Raw genomic sequence first — 19,714 nt, forward strand, 5'->3', positions numbered from 1 at the left:
CCACAACCTCGCCCGGCTAGTTTTTTGTATTTTTTAGTAGAGACGGGGTTTCACCGGGTTAGCCAGGATGGTCTCGATCTCCTGACCTTGTGATCCGCCCACCTCGGCCTCCCAAAGTGCTGGGATTACAGGCTTGAACCACCGCGCCCGGCCAAGAATACATCTTAAAAGTATCTTATGAACCATTAACTTACAGTAGTAAGATAAACTCTCTTATCAGCAAGAAAATATTTGCATATGCATACATAAGGAAGACTGTGCACCTAATCTAGGGACACATAATAATGTGGACTCTGTATTAGTAATAATTATTTTTATAAAATAACACTTAGAATGAATTATATAAGCTAATTATAAATATTGAGATCTTTATATTACACTGCTTCTGACTTAAAAATAAATAAATAAATGGGGTCTTGCTATGTTACCCAGGCTGGAGTGCAGTGACTATTTATAGGCACAATCACAGTGCACTACAGCCCCAAACTCCTGGGCTCCAGCTATCCTGTTGCCCAGCCTCCCAGGTAGCTGGGACTATAGGCAGGCACCACTGTGCCTGGATGCTTCTGACTAATTCAAGTAAGAATAATACATCTAGGACAAAGTTATACACAATCTCCTACTCCTATCTCAGCAAACATTTTTAGAACAGAGTCCTCAGGCTTGCTTAGATTGGATCTTCAGCATAGGAATTCCTCATTACAAGGTTCCTCCTAGAGTGGGCAGGTATATCATTAATAAAAACGGACAATACCTTGACTGAAAACTGTCTTGTCTTTATCAATCACTATTACACCCGTGAGTTCTGTTTTTTCTGTATCTGGCAGTGGGGTGTCAGATGAGATGCAGTAAAACAGAGCACAGATTGGGTCAAATTCAGGATCCGGTTCTAAGTCTCGTCTGGTTCGAGCATGCAACTCCACACTGATTAGGGTAAGATTTTGTATCTATAAAAGCAAATAAATATTATGTTTTTAAAACATTTTTTAAAGACATGCTCAAAGAAGTATGTTTCACTAAGACTCTTAGAGAAATATGTATGTAAGATTACAGAAAAAATGGACATAAAGGACAAAGTCACAACTCAGCACTCCATAGATTAAAACAAAAGATTTTTACTCCCAAGATTAGATTAAATCAATTCATGATGTTATTTCAGAAAATCTGCTCTTGCCATAATTTCTCAATGACAATATTTAGACTATTTTTCTCAAATATATGCAGGATCTCTCAATTCTTGTTTGAGAAAGAGAATGACTAGTCCCAGTGGTTATACATTGAAACCAAAGTCTGTCACGTTTTACTCTTCATGTAGGTAGCTAAACTATATGGTTTTACCTGTAGTTTAAAGTAAAAAGAGAACTTTTTAAAAATTTAAATTTCCTACCAATTAATTCACTACTACTTCAGGGCTACTTAGACTTTTGCATACACTAGGCAGATTTTTAATTATAGTTTTTCCTGGAAAAAAAAAAAAAGAACTGTTATGGTATCAACTACACAACAGCCAGATTTTTACCCATGCACATTTTCTCTTTAACATATAATGCAAAAAATGTTAATATTTGCTTTTCATGCTTATTTTTCTATGCCAATAGAAACTTTTAACTGTAATTCTTAGTTTTCTTTCTAAAATCAATACAGAGTAAGAAAAACAAAATATAGGTTAAAATTCATGATTACAGATAGAATTATATACTTCATCTTTTTATCATGTACATGTACCTGGCAATGGAAAACAGATTACTGTTACAATATTGGTTAATTGTTCAGATCATATAAATTTAACAAAGGATTTGTGTTTTGTATTTATCTTGCATGCAAACTGTTGAAGAAATGTAAATTCAAGTCTCTCACTAGTGACAGGAGTAGAATTTGGTAAATCTCTATGAAAATTAAAATTCATTGATGTGGCAATCCTATCCCTGAAAATTTATCCTAGAGATAGATATACATGTAGACAAAAATACATGCACAAGGATGTTTACTCAAGAATATAACAGCAAAGACTGGAAAAAAACTAAAGTTTACCTGTTGGGGACAGGTTACATAAATTATGTGGTATCCATAAAGGATACGTACAATGGAATATTCTGTAACCTTTAAAATTTTCAAGGGAATGAGGCAGATCTGTATGTCCTAATATAAAAAGAAACTACAATACACTGATAAATGGAACCAGTAAATATAGCAAACTTCTATACATGAAAAAATGGAAGCACATTCATAGAAAATTTCTGAAAAGTGACATAAAAATGTAGACATACTTATTGCTTTGGGGTAAAGAAACCGCTAGCCTAAAGTAGGAGAAGTAGGAGGGAAGCTTACTTTTCATCACAATTTTTTTTGTCCTGATTATTTTTGGTATATGTACCATTGCACATGCTCATTAGTAAATTTGTTAAAGTTTTTTTTTTTTTTTTTTCTTTTTGAGACAGAGTCTCTCTCTGTTGCCCAGGCTGGAATGCAGTGGTGTGATCATAGCTCACTTGCAGCCCTGAACTCCTGGGCTCAAGTGACCCACTCACTTCAGTTTCCCTACTAGCTGGGACTCTAGGTACATATCACCATGCCCGGCTAATTTATAAAGCTTTCTGTAGAGATGGGGCCTTGTTGCTCAGGCTGGTCTCGAACTCCTGGCTTCAAGCAATCCTCCTGTCTCGACCTCCCAAAGTGCTAGGATTACCGGTGTGAGCCACTGTGCCTGGCCACTAAATACTTTTTAAAATAAAAAGAACATCAATTATGCATGTATAAGGCATAATAATAAAACAAATACAAATCTACCACTTTCCTCAGAAACATATACTGCTGTTTCTACTTTAAAATATTAGGATTAAAAAAAATCAAACCACATGAAATGGAGAGCTAAGGGAAAAAACTTTTACTTTTAAATGCATACTCTTCAGAATTTAATTTTAACAATAAGCATGCATTAATTTAGTAAATAAAAAATTTTTAAATGGAAAACTCCTCCCACAAACCCAAATAAAACAAAACAACAACCAGTTTCATCAGAAAGGGATGAACATATGAGGCCGGGCACGGTGGCTTATGCCTGTAATCCCAGCACTTTGGGAGGCTGAGGCAGGTGGATCACCTGAGGTCAGAAGTTCGAGACCAGCCTGGCTAATGTGGCAAAATCTGGTCTCCACTAAATACAAAAATTAGCCGGGTGTGGTGACGCATGCCTGTAATCCCAGCTACTAGGGAGGCTGAGGCAGGAGAACTGCTTGAACCTGGGAGGTAGAGGCTGAAGTGAGCTGAGATCGTGCCATTGCATTCCAGCGTGGGTGACAGAGTGAGACTATGTTTCAAACAAACAAACAAACAAAAAAAAGGGATGAACATCTGAAAAGACATAAAGACTCTGAAAACAATTTTAGATTAAAAGGGTCTTAGAGGTTGATTTTTGTTTACTAGATCAAATTTTCACACTCAAAATTTGCATTTCTATTCCTTGATAACAAAATGCATTACTGTGCTTAGGGAGTATTTTTTTAAAGCAAACTATATAAAGACATGGCTTGAGAGATTTAGTGAGTATGACTAGGCAAGAGGGAGGTGAGAAAGGGGGACAAAGATTACAACCCTTGTCTTCTGCACTGAGCGTTGATGTGCAGAAGAAAGAGAGATTATCCTAGGGTAATGGAAACAGGGAGAAAATGCCACAAGCACAATTTCCTAGAGAAAGGAAGAGAACAGTGTTGAGTTTTTCTTTGTTTTATTCCTGTTTCAACCACTGGGCGGCAGTTCGGAATGTGCCTTGAGATGAGGAAAGCCTGTTATCTGGAGGAAGAAGCTGTCAGAGCAACTAGTGAGACCTCCTGAGTGATTTTAACTTCCAGAGGGCCCATGGTTCTGAAACAGGGTTACCTAGGAAAATGTAGAAAAGTATACTTTTCAAATAAGAGAATAATCAAATGTAATACATCTTTTTGCTATAGTCTATCAAATTTGCTTTAAAACATATTTTTAATAGTTTTAAAAAATTTGCTAATCTCAAGTGTGCATTTGATGGTATGTATTACTGAATTTATCACTTAATTGATGTAAGCTTCAGAGGCCAGTATAGACATAGGTATAAAACAGAAACTGTATGGATGCTGTTGAATGAGAAAAATGTGCAAACGAATAAATGAGAAAGAGACTATATTCCGATCTAATTCTAAAAAACATAATTTTCAGTTCAAATTTGAAGAAAAAAGGAGGACAATATTAAAATTTTTCCCTCAGGCCAGGCACAGTGGCTCATGCTTGTAGTCCCAGCACTTTGGGAGGCCGAGGTGGGCAGATCACGAGGTCAGGAGATCGAGACCATCCTGGCTAACACGGTGAGACTCCATCTCTACTAAAAATACAAAAAACTAGCCGGACGTGGTGGCGGGCGCCTGTAGTCCCAGCTACTTGGGAGGCTGAGGCAGGAGAATGGCGTGAACCTGGGAGGCGGAGCTTGCAGTGAGTCGAGATCCTGCCACTGCACTCCAGCCTGGAGGACAGAGCGAGACTGCGCCTCAAAAAAAAAAAAAAAAAAATTTTCCCTCAGTTTATGTTAATCTAACCCCTAGTACAGTTTACAACAGAATTGACTTGAGAAAAAAAACTACACTTAAAAACTGAATTATAACTTAAAGGTGGTTACTAATCCTCTGCTTTAAGAGCAAAGACATAAAATGACTGTATAAAACTAGCACTGTCCAACAGAAATATAATGAAAGTCACATGTAACTTAAAGTTTTCTAGTAGTCATATTTAAAAAAATAAAAATAGAAATTAATTTAACACTTTGATCCAATATATTTAAAATATTCTTTCAACATATAATCAACATAAAAATTACTAATAAAATATTTTATTCTTTCCATGAAGTCTTTGAAATCAGTATGTATTTTACCCTTCTAGTATCTCACTGTGCATGCTAAATTTTCTACAGAAATACTTGATCTATACTTAATTTCATAAAACTTAGAGTAAAAAATAGTATTACATACCTAAGTTGTTCCAAACATACTTTGAGTCAACTATGTTTTAAAATCTAAATTAAAATTAAATAAAGTTTAAAATTCAGTTCTTCAGTTGTATAAGCCAAATTTTAAGTTCTCAATATCCATGCTGCTAGCAGCTACCATATGACAGCACAGGTGTAAACAATGAAAATATACTCCGATTTCTACCTTACTGCCAATCAGATATGTGCTTTGAGTTTGTTTTCTGCATACAAATAAATTTACAGTGACCCATTCACATATTCTTTCCAATGCATACTGTGGCTGATGTATATTTTTGCAAAGTCCTAGTCTTTGGCAGACAGCCTGTGCTGTGAAGATAGCTGGGTTATATAGAGAGTATGTGAATGACTGAATTTATCCTCTTTTGTAGCAAGCTCTAATCCACTGAGCCAAACAGAAAATACAAGTAAATATCACATTTCAGATGTGATACAACCTCTTAATATAATAATCCCCAAAATACAGTCTTTTTTTGTTTCTCCCCAAAGAGACAGTCTTGCTCTGTCTGTAGCCTGGGTTGGAGTGTAGTGGCGCAATCATAGCTCACTGCAGCCTCGAACTCCCAGGGTCAAGTGATCCTCCCACCTCAGCCTCCTAAATAGCTGAGACTATAGGTGCGTGTCTAATTTTATTTTTATTTTTTGGTAGAGACAGGGTCTTCCTACGTAGCCCAGGATAGTCTTAAACTCCTCGACTCAAGGGATCGTCCCACCTTCACCTCCCAAAAATCTTTTCTTATTTTAATGTCCATAAGCTGAATTTCAGTTATGAGATTTGTGAAAGATATGAAATCACAAAGCAGTCTCAGCAACTTAAATTCTTTAAGTTTCTCTATTGTACATAAACATGTAAATATACAAAATAGTAAGAAAATGAGAACAAGATGAAGATTAACAGGATAGAATTCAATATATTCCTTCCTCGTTAAAAAAATTCCATACTTGTTTTATAGAGTAAAAGAGGAGTTAAATTGAACACAATGTATGTGTCCTTACTGTTGCAGTTTTACCTCATGTAAAGCTTTTGCCTCCTGTAAGTTTTGTATGCTGACTTTGAAACCGTAAGTATTGTTTAAAGATGGTCCATCAATCTGAGAAGTTTCTTTCTGTGGGGTATTTACTGCTGCAAATTGATTCTATAAAAAAAACACACACACACACACACACAGCCAGAAAAAGATAGGTGAGCAATCATTTTTCTTTTGATTACTTATTCCCACATAATATGCTTTATGTGTTTGGTAATAAATGGTAAACTAATATCATCTCTAAATTCAAGGAGAAACTGTATTTATTAATGTTATTTTCATGCTAACAAAGATATCAGAACTAGATATATGTGGAAATATAAGTAAACCATTATCTCTCAGTTCAGAAGCCCCCAAACGAAATCAATAATAGTTTTGTAGGGAGTTGACATTTATACCACATGGACATTTATCTTGACCTTTCTTGAAAGTAAGACAAGCAAGCAATCAATATATTTCCAACTACTTTGGCTAAAGTTTGAAAAAGATTTGAAATATTGATTTGTATTTTACCCTAATACAACATGTGTCTGAAAGATGAATTAAATAAAACAATGTAAATAATCTTCAAAGATTCAGAAAAAAATGGCATCTTTCCTTTCCTCACAAAATTTTTTTTTTCTGATTTCTAAATCTATTAACTGTTTTCCCCAAAGTGTTATGTTCACAACACACTGACATAGTATTTTTTAATATATGTAGCTTGTAATTCAATAATACTATTTTATAAATGAAAGTTTAAAAAGTTTTATTATCTCAAAGAAACACTAAAATATATTTTATGTAGTTAACGACATTTATAAGAAGTGGCCAATATATAAGTGATTTCTAGCATATATTTCCAAGGATGCATGTCTAATGTATACTTCTTTCATATAACCATATAATTCTAAGTTTTGTCATATTTTTAGTATTTGAATAAAAACATCTGTGACTTTCCAGAGTTTCAGTAGTAAATAATGTTGCTTTCTTTTGCTACTTAGTAAAATAAATTTTAAAAAATCAGTAAGGTTATATTTTAGAAAAAAGTAATAAACCAAGAAAAAGGATATATTTTTGGTGGGATCAAAAATCACTTACTTGAGCTCTGCTGTCATTGGATTGTTCTGATTTTGCCAGTAATCAGTTAATGTATTTGTATCCTCATAATCCACATTTTGGCTATCATATTCACTTTCTCTGTAATATTTGTATTTACATATAAGAATCTTTTAGATCCCAACAGCAAAAAAAAAAAAAAACTAAAAAAAGGCAAATTTTTGTTGTCTCAAAGATATGCAAATAATGATGCAAAAATTTAAGTAACAAAAATTTTTTAATTGAGACAAAGTTATCAATTATCTAACTGAAATCTAGGAATAATACTGGATCTTCCACTGATCTTTAAAAATGTTTAGTATAGTTACCTTTGCTTGTGTTAAGAGTACTCTTCTAAGAGTGTCAGTATTACTTCCTTTCTTATTACTCAACTTCTGTGTTTTTGGTTCTGTAGAAAGAAATTTCATATTTAACATGTATATCAAAATTACCTGCTTCTGGTTTTTAAAAAACCTTTTGTTGTTCCAAACACTTAAGTACCACTTGTGGGTGCTGTCCTATGAATTCCCCCCAAAATTTCATAATTTAAAAATGAAATTCAAACCTCTGATACCCACCAAAATAACATTTTAACATTTTGTATTTTAAATACGTTTATATTTTAATTACTGAGTTTTATGCCCCAGTCATTAACCTACAGAACTGTTTAAATCATTTATTCACTTACTTATCAAGTACCTATGATGAGGAAGAAGAAACATAATCTGTGCCCTCATGGGGTCTAGAGAGAGAATCAGATATTCATCAAACAAACTAGAAAAATAAATTTATAACTGCATTAATACAACAAAGGGGAATATAATTGGGAATTTTTATGTGGTCAAGGAGATTAGGGAAGTTTTCCTGGAGGTAAAATCTGAAGAGAGTAGTAATTAACTAGGAATAGAGTGGGGATTTTTCCCTGATTACTGTGCAAAAGAATTGGAAATTACTCAGATAAAATGGCTGGTGCAGGAGCCCAGACAAGAGATGATGACAGTATGGCCTAAGGTTGTGATGGAAGAAGTACAATAAAGTAAATAGATCTGGTTTACTTAGGAGATAAATATGTGATAAGGCTTGGATAGGGACTAGAAACTACAAGGTGGGTAGTGAGGGAATGAGGTATTAAAAACAAAACAAATTCTCTGTTTCTTACTTGTGTAACTGAGAGATGATGGCACTATTTATTGAAATAAGGAAATCTGAAAGAAGGCCAGATGGGTTTTTATGTGGAGACATGTATATTTAAGTATGTTGGGGAAGTAGTGGTGAATGTATGCAGTGAGATCATGAATTGGTTTTTAAAACACTAATCTTGAGGTGCCATTTAGCATTCAAGTGGAAATGTCAGATAGGTAGTTGGACATAGTGTTCTGGAGCTTAAAAGAGAGGTCTGAAGTGGAAATATAAATTTGCAAGTTATTTGTAGTAATCCTGAGGACAGGAATTAGATCATTTAGAGAAAGATATGAAGAAGACTTAAGATCAAGCCTAAATATTAACTCCAACATTTAGATGACAACTGAGAATGAGAAAATCAAGTGGGGAAAAAACAGAGAAGTAGGAGGAAGGCCAAGTGGAGAAGCAGCTCCAAGAAGGAAGGTAGGGTCAATGAGAAAATGGCTGCTTAGAGGACATATGATAAGACTCAGGAACATCTACTGGTTTTAGCTATAAGTTTATTGGGAATCTTTACAAGAGCTATAATGTAGAATGACAGGGGCAGAATTCAGTTTAGAGTGGGCTGAGAAATGAGTAGGAGGTAAATAACTGGAGTTGTCAAATTAGATAAATCTTTTAAGAAATTTGGCTTTGAAGGGGAGGAGAAAGAGTAGAAGCTGGCTGGAGACGTGAGGTCAAGGCAGGTTTTTTGTTTCTGTTTTAAAATGTGGGAGACCTGGGTATGTATAAAAGCCAACAGGAAAGTCAGGTTGAGAAGATAAGCCTTTTGAGAGGGCTCCTGTATTTCACCCACAAGGAAGACATGATGGAAGCAAATATAAGTAGATTACACAGCAGAGAGTTGTCACGTGACGACTTTCTAAGACACGACAAAAAATATTTGCTGAGCTATACCTTCATTTAAAAAGCTCTGATTTTCATTTCAGTCTAATGTTATCTTCATTTCTATTTCTGACGAACAATTACGGAGACTTCCTGTTATGTGTACACTTACCTGTTGATAATGGGCTAAGGCCAGTTGCTTCAGGAAGCCTTTCCAGAAGTTTTCTCTGTATGATTGGTGTACTATGAAGGCAAAGTGATTCACATTTCTCAGTTCTTGCCCTAGCATTAATTGGAGATATCACTAGAGGCTCTTGAGGCTCACTGCAGGGGCTTTTTTGTATACCATCTTTTATTGGTTTTAAGAAGTTCTCAACAGCCAATGAAGGCAGCTCCTCTACTGGTGATGAGGGTCTATCATCTCCATTTAATGCTTTAGAATCTGGGGATACTGGTTGTTGCCAAGGGGGAATTACAGGAGAATCAGGGGAGCTATAATTATTGTAATAGTTATCATCATCTTCATCTTTTTCAGGATCACTTGAAGAGGCAACTGGTGGCAGCATCTGACTTTCACTTGCAGTTTGACTACATCCCGTGGTTGGTGCTTGTAAAGCAATCTGAGAATTAACATCCTCCTTGGTATGTGCTGTAGTGGGGAGTATATGTGGACTTACATCCATTTTTGGAGGCACTACAGGTTTGTCATCTGGGTTAACTGAAGAGCTAAAGTTCTCAGCAGATTTTACAACTCCAGTTGGCTTGGTTTTAGGCAATTTCTTGGAACGTTCATATTGTTCTTTGGCTTGAAGCCACACTTGAACCAGTTGTCGACTTGGGGCACATTTGCAAGGCATAATCACAATTTTTTTATCTTCAACCATCTTAGGGCTATTACTTGACCCTTTATTGACAACTCCTTGGCCACTGCGAAGGGGTGACCCTGGCCTTGGATTCTGAGTCATTGCTGAGAATGCTGTTTTCCAAAGACGAAGTCCTTCCAAGGAAAAGTCTCCCTCAAACTCAGCCAGATCATTTGCAAGTCGAGTTTCTACCATGAGGAGCCGTCCACCAATCTCCCTATAAACAACATATTTTAGAACAACTGTTTTGTTTCAAAGAGCAATTACTAAAATATTTAACTCCATATCCTAGATAAAGTCCCTTTTGGAGTCTCAAAAATGTCCATTTCTATCTTCCCTGCCCCCTCTATTTTATGCAGGTACACTCTATCTTTAGTCTCAATATGCTTTTTCTCACAGGTATATGACTACTTAATTTCCTTTGGAAGGTACCATTAATCTTAGGGAGAGAAGGTATTTTTTGTTTTATTTTAATGCCCCATGAAGCCTTCTGTCCTTCAAGGAGATGAAACAAACTTTTCAGATTCCTTTCCTCTCCTAATCTTAATTTTACATTATTACCACATATGAATAAAAACAATAAAGTAATTTATCATTTCAAATACTATGTCCCAGGATATTATTCATAGCTTTTTCCTATATTCTCCAGTATTTGTAGTTTAGCAAAACGAATCAATTCAAATGAATCTTTGTACTCTCAAATCCCTTAAACATTAAAAAAACATACCAACTGAGGTAAATCATCTAATTCTTTCTTCCCATTCCATGGTAGGGATTAACACTGACATAACTTAGGAGTTGGCAGAGCCCACAGGATACATGGCTTAAATGTTACCAATGTATGAATATGTGGGAAATCACCAATGAAAACAGTCTGGTTTCATTTCCAAAAGCTATAAATATTAAGTGAAACCTCTTTCTCTAATCCCTTGATACTATTTCTGCTTACTACAGCAACATAAAATAATTCTACTTCTTCATGTTAACTTTATTATGGATATAAAGATAATTCATAGTTTTTTCAATCACTTCTCTTAGGGCATGATTCCCCAAATGTCCCCATCATTCTCTACATAAAACTCCACTAACTAGATTCATGCTTTCAGATCTGAAGCTGAAGGAAGAGCATTAGGGCTACCCTGTCTCCTTTATATGAAAAGACTTTAGCCCCTACTAGTTAACTCCATAACCAGCATCCAGCACTGTCCCTGCATCCACTCTTGGCAATGTGAAAAATCAGAAACAGAATTAATGCTGAAGGAAATGAATACACATACTAAGTGACCATATCCAACTCTAATACTAAGGATAGAGAAGTCATAATGAGGTCAAGAATAAAAAATGGTGAGGTGTGGTGAATTCAGTTTTCTTACGTACTGTCAGCAGCATCGTAATTGCTATAATTCACTAGGAAAAAAAATCTCCTAATATGTAACAACAGTCTTATATTTTTCAGTAATCCTACTTCTAGGGCTATAAGGACAAACTCCAAAATACAAGAAATGCTTTAAGAAGAAAATGCGGCTGGGCGCGGTGGCTCAAGCCTGTAATCCCAGCACTTTGGGAGGCCGAGATGGGCGGATCACGAGGTCAGGAGATCGAGATCATCCTGGCTAACACGGTGAAACCCCGTCTCTACTAAAAAAAAAACTACAAAAAACTAGCCGGGCGACGTGGGGGTGCCTGTAGTCCCAGCTACTCGGGAGGCTGAGGCAGGAGAATGGAGTGAACCCGGGAGGCAGAGCTTGCAGTGAGCTGAGATCCGGCCACAGCACTCCAGCCTGGGTGACAGAGCGAGACTCCGTCTCAAAAAAAAAAAAAAAAAAAAATGCTAGTATCTTCTTAACATACATAATAATATACATACTATCTATAGTGGCAAAATCACAAACAATCTTTCTGTCCAATAATATATACATGATGCAACATATGCAGCAATTAAAATATTCAAGAAACTCATTTGGAAAATGTTTACAATATAATGTTAAGTGAAAAATGTGGGTAATACCGTGACTACAATAAGATCACATTTCACAAAACAAAACAAACTAAAAACTATACTTTTAAAAAAAGAAAATAGAAAACACATCAAAATATTATGGTGGCTGTTACTACATGGAAAAATGGTGTAATTTTTATTTCTTCTTCTTTCATACTACCTAAATTTTCCATATTGAATATATAGTTTCTTTTTTTTTTGAGACAGTCTTACTCTGTCACCAGGCTGGAGCGCAGGAGCGCGATCTCAGCTCACTGCAACCTCTGACTCCCTGGTTCAAGTGATTCTCCTGCCTCAGTCTCTCGAGTAGGGATTACAGGCACATGCCACCATGGTCAGCTAATTTTTGCACTTTTAGTAGAGACGGGGTTTCACCATGTTGGCCAGGATGGTCTCGATCTCTGGACCTCGTGATCCGCCTGCCTTGGTCTCCCGCAGTGCTGGGATTGCAGGCGTGAGCCACTGTGCCCGGCCTACACTTTCATATTTTAAAAAATATTTTTCAAAAATGATTATTTTTTATATTAGCTGTAGGACAAGTGTCAAAGTTGGACAACACAAACATAATGACTAGCACATAAGTTTGGTAACTAAAAGTATATATACCATAATCACAACTGATAACACCAAAGTCCCCAAAATGATGGAAACTAATGTTTAAGGAACAGACTTCATATGCCCCAGCAGTGAAATAAAGAGTTCCATGTGGGTACTAAACAAAACTGTGTTGAAAAGGCGCTGGGAGGTGAACATTTCTACCCTTCACTTCAAGTCATTACAGGAGAGAACTTTTATTCTACATTTCTGATAACATTTTCTCACCCCTTTATTAAAAAAATAAATTTTTATCATGTATATTTAAGGTATAAAATGATATAGTATATAGTAAAATGGTTCTTACCGTGAAACAAATTAACATATCCATCATTTCACACTCTCACTCCTTTTTAAAATGGATTCCTATAGGAATTACTGTGAATCTGCTGGGTAAAAGCCTGGCATTCACTGTCGTGTTTTTTTAATTTAAATTTTTTTAAAGATATTTTAACAGCTTTAGGTTGACAGCAAAATTGAAAGGAACGTACAGAGGTTCCCATATACTCCTTGTGCGCCCACACATACATGCCCTCCCTCATTATCGCCATCTCCTACCAGAGTGGTACATGTGTTACAATCAATGAACCTATGTTGACACATCATAATTGCCCAAAGTCCACAGATTATATTTGGGTTCGTTCTTGGTGTGGTACTTTCTATGGCTTTCAATAAATGTGTAATATTCATATTGTATCTTTTTTTTTTCCACTGGAGTCAGGAACATGGTGCTGCCACAGGTCAGTGCATACATGCAGTGTGGCCTCTGCTGCTCTTCATATCTCTTTCCAAGATTTAGACTAAGGCAGGGCCTGCCTTAGCAGTTTCAGCCAACCTCTTGTGCTTCTGAAGGGATGGTTGAAATGAACTGCCTGCTCTGCAACTGGTTAAGTATATGAGATCATGGACACAGGGGCAGGAACAAGAACCATCATTCAAACTTTCTGGATTAAGCCACGTTACCCAATTTAGCTTTTATCAGTTATGTCCTAACTTGGCGATGAAAGTGGTACACAATTACTCAACTACAGATAAATAAACCACTACTGTGATTTTTATTTTGCTATTTGCTGCATGTGTGTGTGCTCACATGTTTGTCTATCAATTCCCTGAAGAGATTTTTTTTTGAGATAAAGTCTCATTCTATTGTCCAAGCTGGAATGCAGTGGTGTGAACACTGCTCACTGCAGCCTTGACATCCTGGGCTCCAGTGATTCTCCTTCCTTAGCCTCCTGAGTAGCTGGGACCACAGGTGCATGCCACTATGCCCAGCTAATTTTTTTTTTTTTTTTTTTGAGATGGAATTTCACTCTTTGTTGCCCAGGCAACAAAGTGCAGTGGCATGATCTCGGCTCACTGCAACCTCCACCTCCTGGGTTCAAGTGATTCTCCTGTCTCAGCCTCCTGAGTAGTTAGGATTACAGGCACCTGCCACCATAGCCAGCTAATTTTTGTATTTGTAGTAGAGACAGGGTTTCACCATGTTGGCCAGGCTGGTCTTGAACTCCTGACCTCAGGTGATCTGCCCACCTCAGCCTCCCAAAGTGCTGGGATGACAGGCTTGAGCCACTGTGCCCAGTCTAATTTTTTGTAGAGACAGAGTCTCACTTTTTTGCCTGGGCTGCTCACAAACTCCTGGGCTCAAGCGATCCTCCCACCTCGGCCTCCCAAAGTGCCAGGATTACAGGTGTACACCACCATACCTGGCCACCTGAAAAAATTCTTAAAGGAGAATGGAAACCAAAGTCCATTTGCTAATAACTGCATAAACTGTAATAACAATATAATGCAAGATACTGAAACCACATGAAAAGTGGTTTATAACAGAAACAACTTAAAATGATCTTCATTTAGAGATATATCAGAGGAATACTTAAAATACATCTATGCTCATTTTCAAAACACTTGAAAATGAAGTTCTTTTAAAATGGTATAAAAGTTTAACATTTAAAAATTAAATACCATTTAAACAATGATCATTGTAATTCTTTTAAAGTATCATGACATCTTTAGAGTGAGCACCTCTAATCTTTAATGAAGACATAGTATTAAATAATGGTAGATCCAAGTCAACTTAAATAAACTTCTCCAGGTGTAACCATCCAGTTAATTTTTGAATTTTCTTAGTAAGTCTGTAATCAGAAATACTTTCCACAATGATATACTACAAAATACAGTATCACAAAAAACTAGTAATCAGGTAACCAAATGTTATATTCTTTATATATACACATTATATATTTTTTTCAATCCCTATAGCATAATTTTATATATCATAGTAATTCAGAGTGACCCAAGGGAAAAAATAACTCTGATTACCTGGGCTTTTCTGGTACATCAGAAGGATTACTGCAAAATGGTTCCTGGTAAATAGTCTCTGAAAGGTCATGATCCAACAAAGTTGCCATAATTTCTTCCCTACTTGGTGGGGACATAAGTGGTTTCAGAATGTGAGCAGTTCGTGGGATGAAACTGCCATTTTTAGATTGTGAAGGAGAACTAGCAGATCTTGGTGAACTATCAGGAGTTGGGGTCAACATATCATTGTTTCTTGAAACATACATTTCTAAATCTTCACAGGCCATGTCCACAAGTTCACCATCAGGGGAGGAGAGTATTGCAGTAAAAGAGGTATTGGCTGAGTCAAGAGACTGTCCCATTTCTTTTCTGGTATGACCTTGAATCCAGTCTGAATTGTTTGGCTGTGGGAGGCTAAGAAACACTTCTTTGCTTACTGTACTCCTATTCAATCTAGATTTTTCATTTAGACAGTCTTCTGCCTGCTGAACACAGAAAGAATCCATTATTGAATTAGACCGAGTTGTTAGAGGATGAAAGCTATTTTTCCACTGGTTGTGGCGATGATTCTCAATGCTATCTATGGATGATTTCTCAAAAATTTCAGGACTTAAAGTACCAGATCTAATCCATGAGGCTGAGTCCGTAGTATGATGCTTGTCTTCTTCACATTTATGGTTGTCATGACTTAAAAACTCATTTTTTTCTATGGCTTGTCCTGGAAAAAGATCCTGAACAGCATCACTTAGGAACTTCTGAGGCAAATTCTGATCAGCTGGGACAAACTGACTTCCAGAGTAAAAGCTACAAAATCCAGTCTGATCTATTGTGTTAATATCAAAATTATAATTATGTTCAGGAGATAAACTATCTTCAAGTGAATAACAACTTTCAAAACCTGGATCTGAAAACAAGATGGGACTATCATCTGATACGGAGTTATCCAACTGGCTAGAGTTTTGTAAATTTAAAGAGTCTACTTTGAGAAGTTTGGGGATTTTTTCTTTTGGTTTTGTACTTCTGGGAGTTCGAGGTTTTCTTGGGGATGTTACCGCTCGTGTCCGTTTATTTGCTTTGTTATGTTCAAGAGAACCAGAAATATTTTTATTTGGTTGATGTTTATTAGATAATGGGTCTTGTATAATATTTGCATTTTGTGCTTTCTGCTGTCTTTTTTGTAACAATTCTTTCAGAACTGCCAGTCCAGACTGTCCTTCACCAAATGCTGAAGGTGTTGACACATTTCGATTTTTACACTGAGAAAGTGCTTTGGTTTGTGAAATTGCTTCTGATAATGACCTCTGTTTTACTCTTTCAGGTTTAAAATTTGACATATCTAAAATAAAGCCCCTTTGCTTTTGCTCCCATGCTATTTGTTTGATTGGACTTCTCAAGGAAGTTACAAAGCAATTATTAGGCATTTGGCTTTCATCTGAAGCTGCATTTCCCGGAGAACAAGTTTCACTGTGCTTTGACTGCTCCGCTATGCACACAATCTGCTGCTGACTATCTTTGCAATGCAAAAAATTAGGGTTATATGCTTGGTCCAGCTTTGATTCTAGGGAATTGCGATATTCGCTTAACTTTCCGATTGATGACAAATAGTTTTTTTGTATATTATTTGCATTATCTTCTCTCTTTGAAGACATACCCGAAGATATCTGTGTATTCTGTGCTACCTGAGACAAATGGTTGGAAAGGTCAAATACATTTTTCTGAATTAAGGTTGATTCCTTTAGAGTAAACATAGCACTTTGATTATGAGGTCTTTGAACATTAATTTTTGAGATTCCAGGTCCTACAGAATTACAAACAACTGATGGATGCAAATCATCTCGTGAACTGGGGTATGTCTGCACATCTACAGACTTCTTGCTTTCTAAGAAAGAAGAAAAGCAGCCAGATAACTTCTGCTGTGCATTAATTCCAGTGGGTAGGGGAGCAGAAAGGGGATGATCTACAGCAGAGCCCATTAGTGGCATATCTTTCTGTTTAAAAAGCAGTTGAGCGCCTCCAGAACTACTTGCAAATTCAGACACATTGTGGTGTTTCAGTACAAACTTAACTTCAGCACCAGACTGAGATTTGATTTTTTCATCCTTAAGTGTTACATGCTTTCTTGACGTACCTTTCGCATTTGTTTTTTGTTTTGCTCTTGGTTTCTTTTTTCCATCATCTACTAGTTTACTTGTCTGATTTCGTTTGTTCCTTTTCTTAGTAACTACAGAGGGATTAACAAGCTTTGCTTTTGATTTCTTAACCTGTGCTCTTGCGCGACTATTTTTTCCTATACGAGAATTAACAGTCTTATTATATACATTAGGACCCTTAAAAAGCATTGCCTCTTTTTCTGCGGCAGCCATGATTTCTTCAGCTCTTGGATCTGTGGGAGACCAGCAGCGAGGTGGAGAAGAATTTATGGGACTTGTGCTTCTCTCAGAAAGAAAACCTAGTTTAGACATAACATCACTATAATTCAAGTCACAATCTTCGGTTTCAGCATTGTAAGATGGTGAGGGAGGAGAAAGAATAGCATGTGACCGTTTTTTCCTGAAAGACAAAGTTCTTTTAATATTTTCATTATTTGTCCTTTGTTGCTTACCAGTTTTTTTCTTAGCAGACTTATGTTTTGACTTTCTTCTGTGACTTTTCTTTGGTGTTAGTGGATAAATGGGATATTTGGTTGCTGGGGAGTCGGGAACTTTTGGCCAAAAGTCCTTCAAAGGTGCAAGCTTTTTATATAGTTCCATTTTTTCTTCTGTTAATATTACTTGTTTTTCTTTAGCATCTATTTTTCCTAGCTTCACAAGCATATTTTTTCTCCCTCTAAATCTATTAATAATAATATACTTTATGATGACAGGAGGCAGCTTTTTAGACATTTTTCTTCGTTTTCGAGATTTGAGAGTTCCATCTAAACTTTCACCAATTTCCATGGGATGAGGTAGACTAATTTTTGAGTTGTGTGTTACAAAACTCGACTCACTATCTTCAGTCTCATAATTTACCTTGCGTTTGGCTCTAAGTGTGTATTTATTTCCATATAGTCCAAAGGACTGCTCAGTTTCTAACGCTCCATCTCCAAAGTGACAGTCTATAAAACCATCTGTGGGTGTTTTATTTTCAAAAGCTCCACGAGAGGTTTTAGTTAAATCACTGGCGAATGCACTATCCTTCTCAGGATTACTATTACAAGGATTATTTTGTATACTATTATCTTTTGTGGATCCAGTCTCACTACTTTTGGTAAAAGTCTCCTGATGCCCTGCAAGTTTCTTTTTATTCAATTTTAACCGGGATGGTTTATTGCCAGGTTGTAATTTATATGTGACAGGAGACAGTTTCTGTGGTCTAGTAAGACAGTTAGAAAGAACAACACTGGGAAAAAACATATAGTGTGCTGCTTGCTGGCTGAGGCTTGGCTTTTCTGTTTTATGTTCTTGAAATTCTTCATACCGAATTTTAAGTTTATTTAGTCCACTTTCATCAGCAGTGCTATTAAGAGAATGTACCATAGTTCTATTCTCCCCTGAGCATGACAGCAATTCACAATTTTCAGTAAATGATGAAGGGAATAAACTACTCAGAGTTGTGCTGTTCCCTTTTTCATTTCCTTCAGAGGACACTTTATTTTTTGAATGATTCAAGTCAGAAAAGTTGAAAGAATTTTTGCCCAATGTATTCTCGTTAGGGTGACGGTGCATATGTATAAAAGGGGAATCCTTTTCGATTTTTCTAATGTTTGTATATTTTCTACTTGGTACTTGTCTTGTAACAGATGGAATATCTTCTTCATAATCAAAAATACTACTTTCACAGGAAGACACTGGGAGGATCTCTTTCTTACTATTCTCTTTAAGAGAAGTTTCTGAATGAACAGTACTGCTTAAAGATCCAGGGTATTTCATAGAGTAAGTGCTTTCATTTGTAAAAGAAGTGACTGAATTATCTAGACCTTTTTCTATATTTTTATTTGTCTGTGAAAGGTCTTCAATTAAATCTTCCTTGTTCAAAACATGGGAAGAAAGGGCACTTGTGTGTTTACACTGAAAGGTAATCTTAGCAGAAGATGAGGGTTCTAACGTAGCAGCATCTTTGTGAAAGATGGAGGGTTTAACTGATAGCTTGCTTGTTGCAATTACAGAAGAGTGGGTTCTAGAATTTTCGTTGTTCAATGGATTGTCTGAAATGAGGAGGGAAAAACAGTTTATTTCATTTTACTCTTAATTTTTAAGACATTTTCCCACACCAAGATATTAATGCTATCACTATGAAAAAAATTACATAAAATTAAGTTTGCACATTTAAAATGGCTATCTTAACAAAAAGGTAATGTTTATCATTAATGACTCAATCTAAATATAGTTACAATTATGAGTCATCATTTTAAACACGTATTTAATTGATCAGAAATAGATTATATTGCTATTTAGTGCCTTTGGGGAATAAGGGAAAAATACTGTCACTTTAAAAATGTTCATAAAGTAATATGCTTTACATTATCACTTCAAATAAACTCTGAGCATATTTTTTAGTTTATTATTCTACTTATACAACAAACATTAAAGTTTTCAAAGCTTGAAATCAGTGATCAACAAATGTTATATCCTTTTAGAAATGAGAAACAAACCATGTATCTATATTCTTTCAAAAGAAAAAAATCCTGAAGGACAAAACATCACTATAGCCTCACTTAGCCAACTATATAGAAACTATGATTACAGTTTCAAAATCAATAGAAAGTATGATTAAAGTTTCAAAATCATCTTTATTTATTTATTTTTTTGGAGGCAGGGTCTTGCTCTGTTGCCTAGGCTGGAATGCTGTGGAGCAATCACAG

General features: G+C 35.9%; 1 protein-coding gene across 3 annotated transcripts in view; it reads right to left on the reverse strand.

The window, feature by feature from the left end:
* REV3L (REV3-like, polymerase (DNA directed), zeta, catalytic subunit) overlaps window positions 1-19,714 on the reverse strand; it is a 185,017-nt gene that overhangs the window by 61,883 nt on the left and 103,420 nt on the right. For all 3 annotated transcript variants that reach the window (XM_011935019.1, XM_011935020.1, XM_011935021.1), the window contains 5 exons: window positions 14,896-19,057; window positions 9,293-10,200; window positions 7,443-7,522; window positions 6,019-6,144; window positions 755-947 (listed from right to left, as the gene is read on the reverse strand). In XM_011935019.1, coding sequence (XP_011790409.1) covers window positions 755-947; window positions 6,019-6,144; window positions 7,443-7,522; window positions 9,293-10,200; window positions 14,896-19,057 — 5,469 coding nt within the window. The remainder of the gene's footprint in view (window positions 1-754; window positions 948-6,018; window positions 6,145-7,442; window positions 7,523-9,292; window positions 10,201-14,895; window positions 19,058-19,714) is intronic.

This window comes from Colobus angolensis, unplaced genomic scaffold, assembly GCF_000951035.1.
Source record: "Colobus angolensis palliatus isolate OR3802 unplaced genomic scaffold, Cang.pa_1.0 Scaffold14, whole genome shotgun sequence".
NCBI lineage: Eukaryota > Metazoa > Chordata > Mammalia > Primates > Cercopithecidae > Colobus > Colobus angolensis.